Source organism: Zeus faber, assembly GCF_960531495.2.
Source record: "Zeus faber genome assembly, chromosome: 9".
Classification (NCBI taxonomy): domain Eukaryota; kingdom Metazoa; phylum Chordata; class Actinopteri; order Zeiformes; family Zeidae; genus Zeus; species Zeus faber.
The window spans coordinates 19867601-19885041 of NC_137197.1; the positions used below are offsets into that span (position 1 = coordinate 19867601).

The 17441-nt window shown below is 44.5% G+C and overlaps 2 protein-coding genes across 2 annotated transcripts in view; one reads left to right on the forward strand and one right to left on the reverse strand.

Annotated features, from left to right (window-relative positions):
- Window positions 1-16051, forward strand: part of esamb (endothelial cell adhesion molecule b) — a gene marked incomplete at its 5' end in the record, with an annotated part of 59002 nt that extends 42951 nt beyond the window's left edge. The window contains 7 exons of the mRNA XM_080006684.1: window positions 4932-5077; window positions 7025-7226; window positions 9087-9242; window positions 14335-14457; window positions 14565-14697; window positions 15174-15500; window positions 15600-16051. Of these exons, the coding sequence (XP_079862810.1) occupies window positions 4932-5077; window positions 7025-7226; window positions 9087-9242; window positions 14335-14457; window positions 14565-14697; window positions 15174-15500; window positions 15600-15789 (1277 nt within the window). The 3' untranslated portion in view covers window positions 15790-16051. The remainder of the gene's footprint in view (window positions 1-4931; window positions 5078-7024; window positions 7227-9086; window positions 9243-14334; window positions 14458-14564; window positions 14698-15173; window positions 15501-15599) is intronic.
- A 1015-nt stretch (window positions 16052-17066) lies between these two features.
- Window positions 17067-17441, reverse strand: part of acad8 (acyl-CoA dehydrogenase family, member 8) — a 9586-nt gene continuing 9211 nt past the window's right edge. The window contains exon 11 of the mRNA XM_080006434.1: window positions 17067-17441. This exon is cut by the window's right edge and continues 80 nt beyond it. The gene's annotated coding sequence lies outside the window, so the exon portion shown is untranslated.

Sequence of the window (17441 nt, forward strand, 5' to 3'; positions counted from 1 at the left end):
TCATTTTTGGCTGTAGCTTTTGTGAACATATTCTTCCGCGATTGAAGTCTGCCTTTTCATTCTTGGAAAATTTGATGTTTTTCTTGGAGTCTAAATTTAGCATACTTGGCTCAGTGTTTGGTGTCAAAATGCAGACGTAAATTGTATTTCTTCATCAGCGACGCTGCCTCGTAACACAGAAGACATACCGTTTTTTCTCCTTGAAGCACAAACATGTATTCGCTTTCCCATCTTTCATTAAATTGCCTTCCCTCTGCATCAATTTTTCGCTTGTTGGAAATTTATGGATTATTTATACATCTTTTTCAACTCCATCACTTGTCAGTTAAGTGTTTTAGTTAAACGCCTATATGGAAACACTGCAATCTAGTAGCAGGATGCCGTCATTTTGTGGGTCACAAAATTGACATGCATTGTGGGAGAGGTAGTTTGTGGTCACTGTATGCTGTAAAGCAGCAGAGACTTTTATTTTAAGACAATCATATGCCTTTTAAGCTCTTGCAGGCCACATAAAATGACGTGGCGGGCCTGATTCGGCCCACGGGCCTTGAGTTTGACACGTGCTTTTACTGTATTACTGTATAACACACAATATATGCGCAAGCGCATTAGACTACCGTATATGACACCTGTAGTGACTGTATGTATATGTATGTGACAAATAATCTCTTGAACTTGAACTTGAACTTGAACTTGTTTTCAAGTCTCAGTCTGCTGTCTCACTATAAACATATAAACAATATATCTTCATGCCGGAATACCTTTGGTAGTAGAAAACCATTGTGAATTGCATGGAAGATGACACATAATGCAGATTGTGTAGACTAAAACTTTCTCCTACACATCCCATTTAAGAAAAAAAAAACTTTGTTCCTTTTCTTGAATTTGAATCCCTTCCCCACATTCCGCTCTCTCTGTCTGTCTGTCTGTGTACTCCTGCAGCCGTCCCAGATGGAGACGACCACGGATTAAGGAAGATTTAACAAACAATTGAATGACACAGTTCTGAGGATAAACCTGCACAAAGAAGCACAAGAATAGTCTGGGGGTGAAGAGACGACAGGGCATTATCCTGCTTTTATTATAGAATCTTATGTATCATTCAGAATTAAGCGCCACGTTCACAGGACTCCTCTGTGCAGCTGTCACCCAATGACACAGTGAGGCGGTATGGCTCTCACTTGCACACCCAAATACAACCTGATCCCTTTTGATTTGAATGCCGGCCCACGGTGCACAATGTATATTATTAATCAAAGAAATGTAATGCCTTAGAATTTACACAATTGAGTTCGGTGAAAGCTTGTTCGAACCTTTTCTGTCGGTCAACAGACATCGGGTCTGAAAAGCTGACAGGATTCATGAGGCATGAAAATTAAATAAAACAAATCAATATAATGTAAAATATATATTAGATTATATTTTTTATCCTTTATATAATAAAAAATATACTTATATATGTATACTTGACTACCATAAACAGATGCGCGATGAAGATGAGGATGATGATGATGATAGTATTACTCTCATACGTACAAGCGTTGGCTCATTGACATTTCACGACTCTCCACCCGAACATAAGCCATGCTTGGCACCGGTGCAGGCTTCGCGATTAGTACGGATATGTTGCTGTGTTTAAAAATGACAGCTTTGCTCCGTCATGTTTTAATGTGTTGATGATAAAGTATTGACACTCACCATAAGTAGATTTGATGTACCCATAATATATAATATATCTATAATATATCATAAATATACTATAACATATTATATTTATATAAATATATGCATAGACCCACATCCATACCCATTTCCCCATGTAAATAAATATACAGTACATACCTATCTACATGTGTACAACATTGTATACACTATGTATGTATATATATATATATATATATATGTATATGTGATATATATACATAATGTATATATATACTGAATTTATATGCATATACCATATACCCATGTTTCGAAATATGCTCATACATACAATCATGACCCATATACCATACAGTATATCCCATATAGAGTATGTACAGTGCATACGTACATATACACAGTATGTGTATATGTATATGTCCAGTATATATATATATACAGTATATATATGTGTATATATACTGCACTGCATATATATATATATATATATATATATATATATATTTATATATACGTATGCACACGTCCATACGCATATACCCATGTTCATAAATATACATCCACCCATGCATATTTGAGATGACACGATACCACTTTTTCTTCTCTAATACCAATACTGCAGATACCGATTCAGTTCAAAAAAATATGTTGTTTTTAGCGACTGGTAAGCTTTAAATTAGATATTTGTAATTGATGCACTTCTCTTAATATGGCCATCTAGTGGCACCAAACTGCTCACACACTTTAGTATGACCAGTAACATGACGTGGAGAAACCTGTTGCTTTGTCTTACTCTGTGAAAAGACTTTAATTCAATACCACTTAGTGGTACATCAGTGCACATTTGTGCAAAATTAGACCATTTGTTGTTAACACATGTCACATTTTATGTTACGCCACAACAGCGATGTCACAGATGCAGGGTCAGAGAAGCCATGTCACAGAAGCAGGGTCAGAGAAGCCGTTTCACAGACGCCATGCTTCCATGCTTCTGTGTTATTTCAGGCTACATTTTGTGGCGATTGACCCGCTAGGGACGCTGGTTAACCGATCGGTGGCATCGATTCTCTCACAAACCGAAACACTCTGGACTTCTGTGGCTGGTTGTTAGAAAAATTCTTCTGCTGAATGCCCTGTTTTCTAAAAAACAACAAAGAGGAAAAAGTTATTGGTGTCAAACTGAATTTATCAACTTGTACAAGGGTCGGATCAGAGATGTGCTTCAGAGCAACTCCCTGCGACCAACAGTTTATTTTTGTGGAGTCACAAAATATATGGTCAGTTTGGCGTCACAGATTCATACGTGTACAGGATGAGGTCAACTCTGTGACGCGCAAAGGACATTGAGATGTTGTTCCTGCTCTTGCAGCTGCACCACAGTGAGGCCGAAAACAACGGTAGCAGCGGCTGGACTCCCCAGGTTGGAATGTCCGGGAACTAACACTGTGCTGAAATAAAGATATGTGACTGAGGCTATATGAGGTTGCGTGAATGCATGTACACAACATAGCAAAGTACTTCATAAAATTCCCATCACTGTTCAAAACTGATTCCACGATGCACGGAATGGAAAAAGAGCGTACGTAAATGTCACCGCGGCAACAGCGGCCATCATATGTGCTGCGTCATGGATGTCCTGAGGACGGAGCGCGGGATTGTTTGTGGATTAGTGGAGTCAGACTTTGAGACAGATTTGAGGCCGAAATTAAGGGACAGGAACACCACCCGTGGGGGGTGGGGGGTCACTTTGTCACAGGAGGAATAAGAAAGTATTGAAGATCTGTTGTTTGGCTTATGGTCAGGCTGCAGTGAGCCCTATCCCTCCCTTTCTCTCTCTCACTCCCTCCCTCCCTCTCTCGCTCGCTCCCTCCCTCCCTCCATCGGTCTAAATCTCTCTCGTGCACATGCTTTTAGTCTGAAAAAGTGGGAAGGCGTGTCTGCAGAGCTCAGGTCTGTGCTCTCCTGCGGTCAGGAGGAGGAGGAGGAGTAGGAGGAGGACGCGGGGCCGTGCTCGTGCATGTGGTGTTTACATGTGTGTGTGTGTGTGTTTGTGTGTGTGTGTGTGTGTGTGTGTGTATGTGTGTGGAGGGGGTTGTGCGCGTTATATTGTTATTGTCGACTCCCGTGTTTTACTTTCCACGTCTGGGAAGAGGCTCAAACTGGCTGCACAGGAGGACACCGACTGTTGGGATCGGTGGATCCAGCTGCAGCTGTCGGGCTCAGGAGACTGGGAAGCCTGTGAGTCGAGCACCTTTCTCTTTTTTCCCTTTCTTTTCATCCCTTCTTCCTCCATCGTCTTCCTCATCCGGCTTTTTTTACTTCACACGGTTTTACTGTCGACGTTCTTGGTTGTGCCGCCAAAAGAAAAAGTCTGAGCACTCTGCCTTCACCGACGCACTCTGTCTGGAACGAGGTTAGTTCTTAATGTAACTTAGAGCGGCGGCCAATCGGCATTAACCTGATGATCAGATTGTTGTGTGTTATTTGCTCGGTAACGCTTCTTTCGCCACGCAAGTGTGAATTTAGGAGCAAAGGTTTTAAACCAAGGTGTTTCTACGCCCAGCAGGCTCACAGCACAGGTTAAAAAAATAAAAATGAAATAAAAAAAAAAGGAGCAAAGGTTTGAAACCAAAACCGACATTCCATCCGGCTTGGCGTAGTGGGGACATTAATGAGGGATTATGTGACCTCATAAGCAGGATGGTGTCCGAGCAACATGCAGAGTGTGGAAGGTAATGGGAGACGCCAGTGATGTGGGATTTAAAGAGCCGTCTTTAAACCCAGTTTTTGGAGTTTGTGCCCAGACGCGGCACCCCCTTGCGTCAAACATTGAGGATGGCGTACGCTCATTCTACTTATTAGCTCTCTTCCTTCGGGGTCTGGTGTTGCTGGTTGGCCTCCTGTAGCCGGTGCTCGTGGGACCGCATGTCAATGTGTTGGGTCTTGGTAAAGCGAACGTATTATTAACGCGACAAAAGACGTATCAAATCTCAACCTAAGTCAGCCAACTTCTTTGGTTCTTCTGTTGCTTTTGCTCCTGTGGTCCCTCTCTTGATTCCTAAGGTTGAGGATTAAACGGCCCCGAGGTCCTCGTTGTTAATCTTCAAGTGGAAAAGATGACGCAACGCTATGGAAATGTCTGACTCAGGATTTGCCACATGGTCCTGTTTGGTCTGGAGGTTTCGGCTTGTGATGAGTTCTTAGAAAAAACGCTGTGACCTTTTAATGCTGCTGTGTTTTAACTCCTGAAACGCCGTGTCTTGTCCCAGGTGACACCCAGGGGGTGGAGATCCCCAGAAAGCAGATGGAGGTGGTCCGGGGGCAGATGGTGGTGCTGCAGGCCTGGTACAGCCCCAACTCGGACATCGGCGAAAACTCCGTCATTTGGCACTTCATGGGGAACGAGTCCAAGCAGGTGAGTGGGTGGGTGGAGCGCCCGAAACTCTACTTCTGGTTTTGGATTTTTCTCCACCTGCGAGTGGAGACCTTCATTAAGTAGGAGGGAGAGGAATTGGACTTAAGCTGCTTTTTGGGCAAGTCTCCACCTCCACTCCCACTGTGATCCACAACCTGATGCTGAAGGACAATCTGAGAGGAGCAGGAAGGAATAACCTAACAATCCATATTTTCTTCTGTCTTCCCTGTTCCTGACCATAATTTAGACTAGAGCTGTCACAGTGATCACATAGTCACCTGATCGCCATTATTTGAGCTGAGCATTTTTTAATACATGTCACTGTCATTTCAAGCCAAAGTGATTGCAACAGATGAAGTGCAAATTTGCAATCAATTTGGTCGAGGAAAATGAAATGCCTGCCCAAATGTTACAATACCTCTGTTGTCAAGGTGGATTATAGCACTATCATATGCTAAGACTGTTTCCCATTTTGAATCTGTCCATTGGCCTTCTTTGTATTTTTTAAAGCAGTTTGGTGCAATTTTTATTTGCTCCATACGTGATTGGATTTTATAATAGTGACGTAAAAAGATGATTCATTCATTAATCCAGATTATTTATATTTCAACTAATCATAAAATAACACAGTCCTGCTCCCTTCTCACTCCTGCATCAAAATCCTTGGCAGGAAAAAGAACAACACATCAGCACAATGCTCTTTTTATTCACCTGCAGTCATTGCTGGTTTACCTAAACCTAACCAGGCTTGAGCAACCGGCCCGGTGATCGGGAAGGTGAAGGATGCCGGTCTGCAGATAAGGGTTATTTCCAAGGAAGGAAATCTGTAATGAAGCCCAGTGTGTCGCTAATGACATTACTGCACCATATCATACATACACTGTATACCACGTGCTGCTGCTTGAAACGTGTCAAATGTGTGTGTGTGTGTGTGTGTGTGTGTGTGTGTGTGTGTGTGTGTGTGTGTGTGTGTGTGTGTGTGTGTGTGTGTGTGTGTGTGTGTGTGTGTGTGTGTGTGTGTGTGTGTGTGTGTGTGTCTGTGAGTACGTGCGTGCGTGCGTGCGTGCGCATAGAGTGTGCAGGGCAGTCTTTGCGGTGATTATTATAATCTGTGTAGTTTCACTGTCTGTTGCCTGTGGGCTTATCTCCACCAGAAAATCAGCCTAAAAAAAAAAATTCCAACGTGCACCATCTGCACATACATACCGGGATTATCTTCATGAAGGACGTGGAATTCTGCTTATACGGTTAATCTGGGCAGTTTAATATACTTTGGGAGAAAATCTAAACAGTAATATTCATTTATCTGAATAGTGGCCACATGGAGACGGAGGGAAGTCGCTGAAACTTCCGTTGGAAAAATATTTTTATTCATTTATGTATTTATTCTGTTTATTGCAAAAAAAATGTTCATGGTTTAGTTGGTGCGTAAAAAATATTTATTTGAGTAAAAATTATGTATGTAAGTATCATATAAACCAAATATATAATAAAGATAAATATTAATGTAGTATCTTTGGATATTATTGTAATAATAATATGTATACAACAGTATGGACACTGCCAATAATGGATGACATAGACAAATTTATCACTGTCAACAATATATGCCGCGTGTATTTATCATTTTGTAGACTTTATTAATCCCTTTAAAAATTAGAGATTCCAGAATCTTTGCTGATGCCTTGCTCAGGGGCATCGGCAGTGCGTGTCTTTTTGGGGATAGGGGAACCTGGAGGAACCAGAGGGAAACCCATGTGAACACGGGGAGAAGATTCCTTTTCGGCTTCAAGCCCACAACCTTCTTGCTGGGAGGCCCCAGCGCTAACCTCCGATCGGCCGCGCCCCCATATCTATATATATCCCTATCGACAGTATATCCATATATAAATATAATGTACGGGTGCATGACGTCTCCCCCTCGCGCCTCCCTCTGTCTCCATTAAGGTGATAAACTTCAGCTCGGGCAAGGTGGGACACGGTCAGAACGAGTTCACCAAGCGGGCGGGCTTCAGCGTGGCCATGCCCTCCACCAACCTCTCCATCTACATCAACAACACGCAGGAGTTCGACTCCGGACGCTACATCTGCAACGTCATCATCCCCGGGGGAGCCGGCGTCTCCGGAGAGATGCACCTCAACGTCAAAGGTAGTGGGGGTGTCGTCGTTTTTAGGATGGGGGGGGGGGGGGGGTTATGAATTGGTTGCCAGTTGGCGTTAAAATATATGAAGGATGGAAATAAAATGGCATTGGTGGCGATCAATTGGTGGCCCCGCGGCCCAAATGTGGCCCCCGCCTTAATGCAGAGCGGCCCTTTGAATACATTCCAAGGTTAGTGATGAGCTGGAGTTGCCTTCATTTCAGGGATAGATGGATGGGTGGATGGATAAATGGATGGGTGGATGGACAAATGGATAGATGGATGGGTGGATGGATGGATAAACGGATGGGTGGATGGATAAATGGATGGGTGGATGGACAAATGGATAGATGGATGGGTGGATGGATGGATAAACGGATGGGTGGTTGGATAAATGGATGGATAGATAGATGGATAAATGGATGGATAAATGGATGGGTGGAAGGATAAATGGATGGATAGATAGATGGATGGGTGGATGGATGGATATATGGATGGGTGGATGGATAAATGGATGGATAGATGGATGGATGGATGGATGGATACATAAATGGATGGGTGGATGGATAAATGGATGGGTGGAAGGATAAATGGATGGATACATGGGTGGATAGATGGATAAATGGGAGGGTGGATGGATAAATTAATGGATGGGTGGATGGATAAATGGATGGGTGGATGGATAAATGGAAGGATCAATGGATGGATAGATGGATGGGGGGATATATGAATTGCAGTGTCACAGCAGCTCACATACAAAAAACAGGCGATAAAAATAAAGTAATAAAGATCAAAATATAAAAAATAAAATGGGAATATGCAATAAACTTCACAATTAGCTGGAATATTGCAATATACAAGAAATGAATAATAGTGCCAACAAGCATAAAACTCTGCAGAAGTGCATTCAGGAACATAAAACTATATTATCTAGCAGCGCATAAGTTCATTTTAATATTTTGAACGAACGCTCCAGCGCCAACACGACTTCACATTCCAGGATAAATACAGAATAATCCAAACTTTTAGAGTTCAGAAACATTCTAAATGTCTGTTAAGAGTCACCCACCATGATGCATCTCTTAAAAGCAAAGAGATGTCCTGAACGGTTTGGGGATTCACCAAGCCTCTTCATTTATTATGGCAGCTCAAGGTTCATTCATGTTTCGTTAGGCACCAGCAGCGGATTACAACTCCTGGGGGGCACTTGTTATATATTTGGGCTAAAGCGTAATAATTCATCATTTATCCCCTATTTTATTTACACTGTTTACTGTTAACATTTGTGTTTTATTCTTATAGCATTTTTTGTCAATATTTAATGTTTTGTCTTCAGGTTTATTGTACATTAACCTTCTTCCTTTATCTTAGGTTAAACTTTCTGGTTCTATCTATCTATCTATCTATCTATCTGTCTGTCTGTCTGTCTGTCTGTCTGTCTGTCTGTTCGTCCGTCTGTCTATCTGTCTAGCTATTTATCAATCTGTCTACCCGTCTATCTGTCTGTCTGTGTGTCCATCCGGCCGTCTGGCCGTCCATCCATCCCAATAATTTATCTTGTGCCTTGAATTGCATTATTCTAATTTTGAATATTCCGTGTTCTTTTATATATTTGGCTGTTTCTGTTCTTTACATTTTGGCGATTTGTGTATATTTGGCAGGGTTTTTTTTTTCTTATTTTATATAATTTTATTTTTTTATTTCACTTTTTATCCCTCAGATGACAAATTTCTTGTATATGAAAATACACGGAATAGAGGTATCTTGATGCTGATTGAGCTGCTTGTTAACTTTTTTTTTTTTTGATGCATTTCCATCTCCATTCTCCTCTGTTTCCCCCGTCTCCCTCCCCTCCTCCTCCCCCTCAGTCCCTCCCTCCCCCCCGGTGTGCTCGGTGGCCGGCAGCCCGGTTCTGAAGGGGAACGTGACGCTGAGCTGCAGGTCCAGCCAGGGGAAGCCGGCGCCCCAGTACAAGTGGACCAAGGCCGCGCCCCTGTCCGAGGTCTTCTTCTCCCCGATGCAGAGTGAGTTCCTTAAGGGGCGCTCGCATTTCGATGCCATTTCATTTTATGTTATTTCATTGTACTTTTTGATTTTTTTTTAATTATTTCCTTCTTGGCTTGCATTGATTTTTTTGCTTCTGTAACGCCTGAATTTCCCCCATTTTTTGAGCTGAACTGTCTGCTGAACAACTTGTCTCACTAAGTTTAAAAATGGAAAAAAAGTTTTGATGCGATACCAATCCGTGACCCTCTCAAAGAAGTGAAAGATAAAATTGATTTCATTATGGTATAGTTATTTATTATGGTATAGTTAGTTATATATAGTTACCTGGAACCGGCCCGTCAGGATGGAACCCAAAAAAAAAAAAAAAAAAGTTGTTTCTCGACATTGGGAATGGGAAGCGGTGCCCTTGGCCAGCACAAACCCATCGGCTCCGTCGCTGGCAGGTTTCACGTAGGAAAAAAAAAAAGAGCCGCGCTTCACACCGAACGCGGAATCGCATCGAGCAGTCGGCCCCTTCCCCGGGTGGCTGTCGGGTGAACTGCGTACGTTTTGGGTTTTTTTCTGGTTTTTTTCGGGGTTTTTTTTTACATACGACATGTTTTGTGATGCGAAACTTGAGACGCGTCACACAAACGCGTCAGGGAAAGTGAGAAATCTCGTTTTTTTTTCCCCCTGGAGAAACGCGAGTAGTTCTCTCAGCCGGACATATGTTATGCTCCATGAATGAGAGTTTAAAACTCCCTTTACTGTATGTGTGGAAAAATATATACACACATATATTAAGAGAGATGTAGTGGTAGTAAATATGGTGACATCCAACAGTGTAACTTATATACTTAGTTTTAAGCTCATTTCCAATAAAAAACTCGACCGTCGCAGCTTTTTCGGACACGAGACCTCGCCCCCCCGCGGGGCGAGCGGACCAGCTGGTAATTGTCGTTTGTCGTACTCGGTGTGAAGCGGCCTTTACAGGCGATACAAGTGCCTGGGTTTTTTTTGTTTGTTTTTTTCTTTCTTTCTCTGGACCTGCTCCTGTTGGCGTGTTCCTCCGCGGGGAAAGCAGTGTCTGTTTGGGGACAACGGCGCTCGGCGCTGACGCCGTATTGACATCGCCGCGGATGAAAACTACTCTCGCTGATTATGCCCCCAGCCCCGGCCTCCGCTTTGCCCCCCGTGCACCTGCACCTGCACCTGCACGCGCTTACGCCCTCTTATTATACCGCCCGAGTTTTTACCTTATTTAAAATTTTTGTTTTTCTCTGTCGGTGCTGATACGCACACTCTCTGACGCCAAAACTTGTTGCGCTTAGCTCCTCCAGCTCTCTCTCTCTCGCTCTCTCTCTCTATTTCTCTCTCTCTCTCTCTCTCTCATCTCTCTCTATCTCTATCTCTCTCTACCTCCATCTCTCTCTACCTCTCTCTCTGACTTACTGCAAATAAAGGAATCTTAAAAGTCAAAGTCTCTCTTTGTCTCTCTCTCTCTCTCTCCATCTCCATCTCCATCTCTCTCTACCTACCTCTCGCTCTCCCTCTCTCTCTCTCTCTCTCTCTCTCTCTCTCTCTCTCTCTCTCTCTCTCTCTCTCTCTCTCTTCCTCTCTCTCTTTTCTGTTAACCTTGCTCCCAAACCTAACAAGCCCCGTGCCCTCAGCTGTCTTAAGAGGAAACGCTTGGATTTTTGGACGGAGCTTTTGGGACACCCCCCATCCCTCCACCCTCCCACCATCTATCTCATCACTCCATCTCTCCTCTCATTTCTCCTTCTGCAAAAAAAAACAAAAAAAACAACAAAACACAAACACACCCAGAGTGGAGGGCCTGCCCCCAGCCCATGCTTGTCCTTGGGTTCATGGGTAAGGGCTCAAGTCACTTCCACTTGCATCCCCGCTCCCCTGATCCTCCTCATAATAACCTGGAGTCAAACCCAAACGTCCCAAATGTTTACCGTGAGTTCAAGGAAAAATCAGCTGGAAAGACACAGGAATCCAATATGAACCATTTGCCTGAAAGAGAAACCTTAAACTCAAGCTTTTACATTTCACTCCACATGAAGGAAGTTATATTGGATTCCAAACGCTATGAGGGTGTTTGGAAGGTATTCAGGCAAATGGTATTGCATAAATAACTAAAAAAATACATTTAAATTTCTTCAAGGGAGTCCTCTTCCGAGAGCGGTTGACCTTGAAAGGAGCTATCCGGTCTCCACAAAAATAATGTTATATTATTTACACAATTATATTACTTAAATAAGGATTTTTATTGAATATAGTTTATTCATTTGGATTTTAATATATTCTGAAAAATAATGAATCTACTAAATAAATACTTAATAAAAATACTGATATACTTCAAATATAATAGTAATAATAATAATATATAATTATATTCTTATATAATGATATTAATCAACTTGAGTCTCAGGTTCTTGTAAGGTTGATTTTTCCTTTAACAACTGTGTTTGTTTGCCTTAGAATAGATATTAGCCTCATTGGATTTACACTTGATAGTATAATTTAATATTAGTTTTATGTCGACCACCTGTGGGACAGTCGTAGTAGAAATATGTGTTTTTAGGTTTAGTTAAGTGAGAGATTGAAGGGGTTCTCTTGATAAGGTTGTTTTTTTATATCACGGCACTGCAGTATAACCCTGCGGCCATCTGTGCAAACGAACTGGGCGCAATGCAACAGAATTAATATATATGTGACTAAATAGTAACGAGGAGTAATGCAGCAAATCATAAATACACTAATTCATATACTTGCTGCGTGATACAGCGCCTGGTGCACCATATGGCGTCCATACAGGGAAACATCGGCTTCGATATTTAATACTTTATACGCCTGAGAGCCCTTTGTTTGTCTCTCAATGAGTTTTTAAAGACTCGTCCAATTCACAGGGACAAAGTTGAGGATTGAGAATGTGAGCAGGTCATTGTTCGGATTCTTTTTTTTTTTTTTTTTTCCCAAGTCCTTCAACTTTTCCCGCGATGAAATACGGCATTCTACGGCATCCCAAAGCCCGTGCGGCCACATCGGCTGCTAAGATTAATTTATGTGCGTGTTGATTTTGCAGCAGGATCATGGGGCCCCTTCGGCCGCTGCCGGTCCTGTACGGCGCAGCGTGGCGCTCCTCACGCTCCGTCCTGTCGCTTTACATTAGCGGTGTTTCCCCCCCGCCCCCCCGCGGCTTCCGATGAACGCTGTGGATCGACCTTGAGCGTAACATGATTAAAGCTCTGCTCGCGCTGCGCAGCAGCAGCGGGCGTCGCTGGGCGCCGCAGTCAGCTGCTCCTCCGCTAATCTGCCACAATTGGGTTTAGTTCTTAACAACTGGCTTTTTGGCCACGGAGCGGATAATCACAGGGAGACGGGGAGACTTACTGGAGCGCTCCACGGTGGCGGCCGCGGGCTATTGGAGGCGCCGCGTGGAGTGTGACCTCAGGTGAGACGTCCAGCCCCCCATGGTTGGAAGATTAAAAAGTCTCTCAAGAGTCTTCAACTGGGATCTGTCGTGGGTTTATAAAATTCTTATTTCATCGTATTTATATATAAGTTGAGATACAGCCTTTGCTACAGCGTGTAAAGTGTTTTTGCACCTAGGGCCGGGGGGATATTGACTTAATCAAATATTTTGGATGACTTACTTCACAATATTATTGGAAATATTCCACATATTTCAGAAACAGTCATTAGTAATCAATAATCAATCATTTCGATATTATGACCGAGAAGGGAGACAGCAGCTGAACTGCGTAGGCTGAAGTTCAGAAAGTGACACTCACTTTAAAAGTAATGCCCATAATCCCTAAAAACAACATTTGACTATATCGCGATGTTACAAAAAACAACATCCCAGACGATATCTAATCTCAGATCATGATATCGATATTTTTTCCATACTTCATCCAGTCCTAGTTGCACCCACTACCGTTTAAAAAACAACATCCAACCGCGGCACATTTTACAACATTGCCGTTGACATGACATATTTTTTTCCTTCCCATATTTGATTAGTTTGGATAAAAAAAAATAAAAGAAAATGCTGACTACAAGGATTTAATCCCATATGAAGCCGAGCCCCTGAGAATTTGAGATATGGACACTAGTCTCTCTCTCTCTCTCTCTCTCTGCTGCATTAGCGCTGCATTCTCAGGGCGGTTCGGTATTAAAACCCTCGACCCCAATTCGGCGTCACGGTGAAGTTGAGGTAATTCGGCAAAATACCAGATGCACATTGGCCGTAGTGGCTCCTAAATCCCCGTGGAACACAAAACAAAACACAAAGAAAAACAGAAGAAACATATTTGATGAAAACACGGCCCCTGACGTGGCGAGTGGATTTGGGGGGATTTGCTTGATAAGTCCCTGGTAATGTGTGTTTATTCTTCCGCGGCCCATGCTCGTAACAACAGGGCATTTTAAAGCCAGATGTGCCAAAGGGAACAGATTGGGTGGAACGCAAACACCGCGAATGAATAAAATATTGGCGCCCACAGAATACTTTTATTGTGCAGAGCTGTAAAATCACCGGCGTTCTGTACGGTCGCTACTGGAGATGGAGACCAGAGCACCGCGGAATCTCCGGGAACTGCCCCCCCTTTGGTGGCGTATGAGGTACGGCGTGAATATGCGTCGTTAACGGGTCAGTTCTGCCGAAGCGGTCACATTGCGGTTCAGGGGGTCCTCTGGAAATCGGGAGGGTCGCTGGTTCGATCCCCGGCTCTCTCGGGCAGCCTTTTGAGGTGCCCCTTGAGCAAGGCGTGGCGAACCCCCCTCCCGATTCGTGATATTGGAGCCTTGCACGGCTCCAATATAAAGTGTGATCTTATCTTAAAAAAAAAAAAAAAAAACCCCAGTGCGTGTGGTTCCCCTGCAGTGTAGCATCCGTAGCATAAGCCTCTAGAGGGAGACGTGTCTACCTTTTTAAAATTCATGTGTAGTGCCCATCCTATACAGTAGCAGAGGACACATATTTGGTGTTTTCCTAATAAAGGGTGTGTGTGTGTGTGTGTGTGTGTGTGTGTGTGTGTGTGTGTGTGTGTGTGTGTGTGTGTGTGTGTGTGTGTGTGTGTGTGTGTGTGTGTGTGTGTGTGTGTGTGTGTGTTCCAGACGAGCGCCAGGGCACCCTGAGGCTCAGCAACCTGACCCAGAGCATGTCGGGGAAGTACGTGTGCCGAGCCAGCAACACGGCCGGCTCCGACAGCTGCTCCGTCAACATGGAGGTCATCAGCTGTGCGTGGCAGCGCCCATCCCACACCTCCGCCCAACGTCGTTCCGGGGAACTGCCACCGCCCCCTCTTGACTCTGACTTCCTGTCGCTGTGTTTTCCCCTCCCGCAGCCTCCAACGCCGGCGTGATCGTGGCGGCCACGCTGGGCTCGGTGGTGGGGCTGGTGGCCATGGCGCTCTTCTTCATCTTCATCCTGAAGAGGAGGAGGAGGGACACCGAGGAGGAGATCGCCAACGAGATCAAGTGAGACAGAACAAATTGCTCATTCAAAGGAAAAGAAAAAAAAAAGGGGGGGGTTATTGAAACAAAAAAGAAAAGCAAAGCAGGACCCTTCGGAAAGCTCTTAAAAAGGGGGATCCCTTCCTACCCCCCTTGAATGCATCTACACATGTGTGACTGTGATTTCATTTCATGTGGAATAACTAAAATGGGATGAAAACAAAAAAAATAAGCCCCGCGCGTAACGTAACAGGGACACTTTCTCAGTCACTCTCGTACCCCTGCCTGAACAGTATAACATAATATAATTCCTGAAATTCAGTTTCGGTGTGGACAGGAGTCTAGTTACTAGTGGGTAAGGAAGAATATTGACTTGGTGTCGGCACCTTCTATTATATTTATATTTGTTTTATATATTTATATTTATTGTATTTATATTTGTTTGTCTACGGGTTTGTATGTATCTTTAAAAAATGTCCGTCTTTTTAAAATCTTTCCAGGGAAGACGCGCAGGCCCCTAAGCGCGTGTCCTGGGCGAAGAGCAACACGGGCTCGGACATCGGGTCCAAGAACGGCACCCTGTCCTCCATCACCACCAGCCCGCGGCCCCGGGACCCCCGGAACCCCCTCCTGGAGCCCTCCTTCCACTACACCTACTCCCCCGTGCCGGCCTCCGAGTCGGGCTCCGTCATCAAGGCCTACCAGCTGCGGCCTGGGGCCAACACCCTGCAGGGGCTTCCCGGGTACAACCTGGGCGGGACCCCGCCGCGGAAGCTGAAGCGGCCCCAGAGCACCAATGGGTTCCCGCCCCAGCAGCAGCAGCAGCAGCAGCTTCAGCAGCAGCAGCAGCAGCAGCAGCAGCAGCAGCAGCAGCAGCAGCAGCAGCAGCAGCTTCAGCAGCAGCAGCAGCAGCAGCAGCAGCAGCAGCAGCAGCAGCAGCAGCCCCAGGGAGCCCGGAGCCCCAGGGCCAAGCTCCCCAACAGGACTGACGGGGCTCAACCTCAGGCTCCGCACCCTCTCCCTTCCTCCCCGCAGTTCAGCTCCGTGTCTCTGACGCGCTCGGGGGCCATGGCCGTCCTGGTGCCGGCCCAGAACCAGGCCGGGTCACTGGTGTAGCCAAGAAGGACCGCAGGTATGACGACCAGACACTGGAGGCGGGTTTAGGACGGAGACGCTGCCTTGGAACATTAAAAAAGAAAAAAGAAAAAAAGCGTTTTCCAAAAAAAAAAGGACTAAGAAGAGTGTTTGAGGAGAGAGCACATCTCTGTTGAATTCCGCTACATTCAACTATGCACAAACTTCTCGTTTCTATCGTTTGGATTTCTGTTGTTTTGTACGGCGCGTTCAGGTTCACCGCAGGGGTGAGGGCCGGGGGGGGGGGGGGGCACGGCCGCCCTGACACAATCGCTGCCCCCCCCCCCCCCCACCCCCGGCTCCCCCTCGCGAGTCGCAACATTTTTTTCAGGAGCTACGGCGGTTAATCAGTCTCAGAACCCGCCTGAGCACAGAACAGTATCCGCCAGCGGGGAACCAGGCGCTCCCCAACATCTCAAACCCTCGCTCGTGACGTTGACCTTGAGACTTTGGAGGCGGGGTCACTTTAAATACGATAGAATTTATGAGAAGTTGTTAAAATGCACAATACGTACACATACGTCCTACGGCAAAACAGAATTCCTGAAATTCAGTTTTGGTGTGCCACCCCAACATTTTCAGTGGCGTCATCTGGCCACACATACTGTAGGAAAGATCTCCGAGGGCGCCACCGGTTCACCGGAGAATCTTTATAATTGTAAGAATATAAACGGCTCTTTAACGGTGTTTCTATATTATGTTTCTATTATCGGATTATATGCCAGTTTGAGGTTCCAAAAAAAAAATAAAAAATGCCAACGGTTACACAAACGTTCTGTAAGCCAATCTCCGCTAAAGCCCCCTTCAATAGTTCTCTCATTTGAAATGTTCGACTTCAGGTTTGGAGTATTTGTGATTTGTTTTTATAACTGCGTATGTAAGCGAGGGCAAATGACGTTGACGTTTCAGGACCTCGCCGCGTTCCTCTTACTCTCAGTTCATCTTCTCAGGCTTACGGTACTTGTCTCCAGCAAAAATCCAGCAAAAACAACTTAAAAGTTCAGGTTTTTCGTAGGATCAATGACGTTTGTTACCTTTTCCGACGGCAGTTTGCATTGAGCACCGCTCCATTGTATTCATGTGTAATTAGAACACGTTGCCATGCTTATTAGGATAGATTGGTAGAAGTCGAATTGTTGATGAAGCTGCTGAGTTCTAGCTGTTTGACGCATTTGGGCCCTTTTTTGTCAATAAAAGTCTGTCTCAGATGATTTGTTTTATGATGAATATCAACAACAAACTACAACCATCAGACGGAAGCGAGTGACGCCACCTGCGATTCATTGTTTTATTCGGAGGGGAGCAAGGGAAAGACATTTTGCAAGGTGGCATTTGAATAACATGATACTCAGAGCGCGCACACGCACACACACACGCACACACACACACACACACACACACTCTCTCTACAACTCTACTGTATATTGTACTTTTATTTTTTCACTACTTTACAGGTAACGCCAAAGGAAAATAAAATAGAATTCAGTAACCGTGGGGCAAGTCAGATATGAAAGGAAGGCCTCTTTGAGGATTTGATGTACTGATGTTAATTTTTAAGAGAATAAACCCAGGTAACAATAAACCCCTGACTAAGATGATTAGCTTGATCTAGTGTGAAAGTATTCCAACAGTTT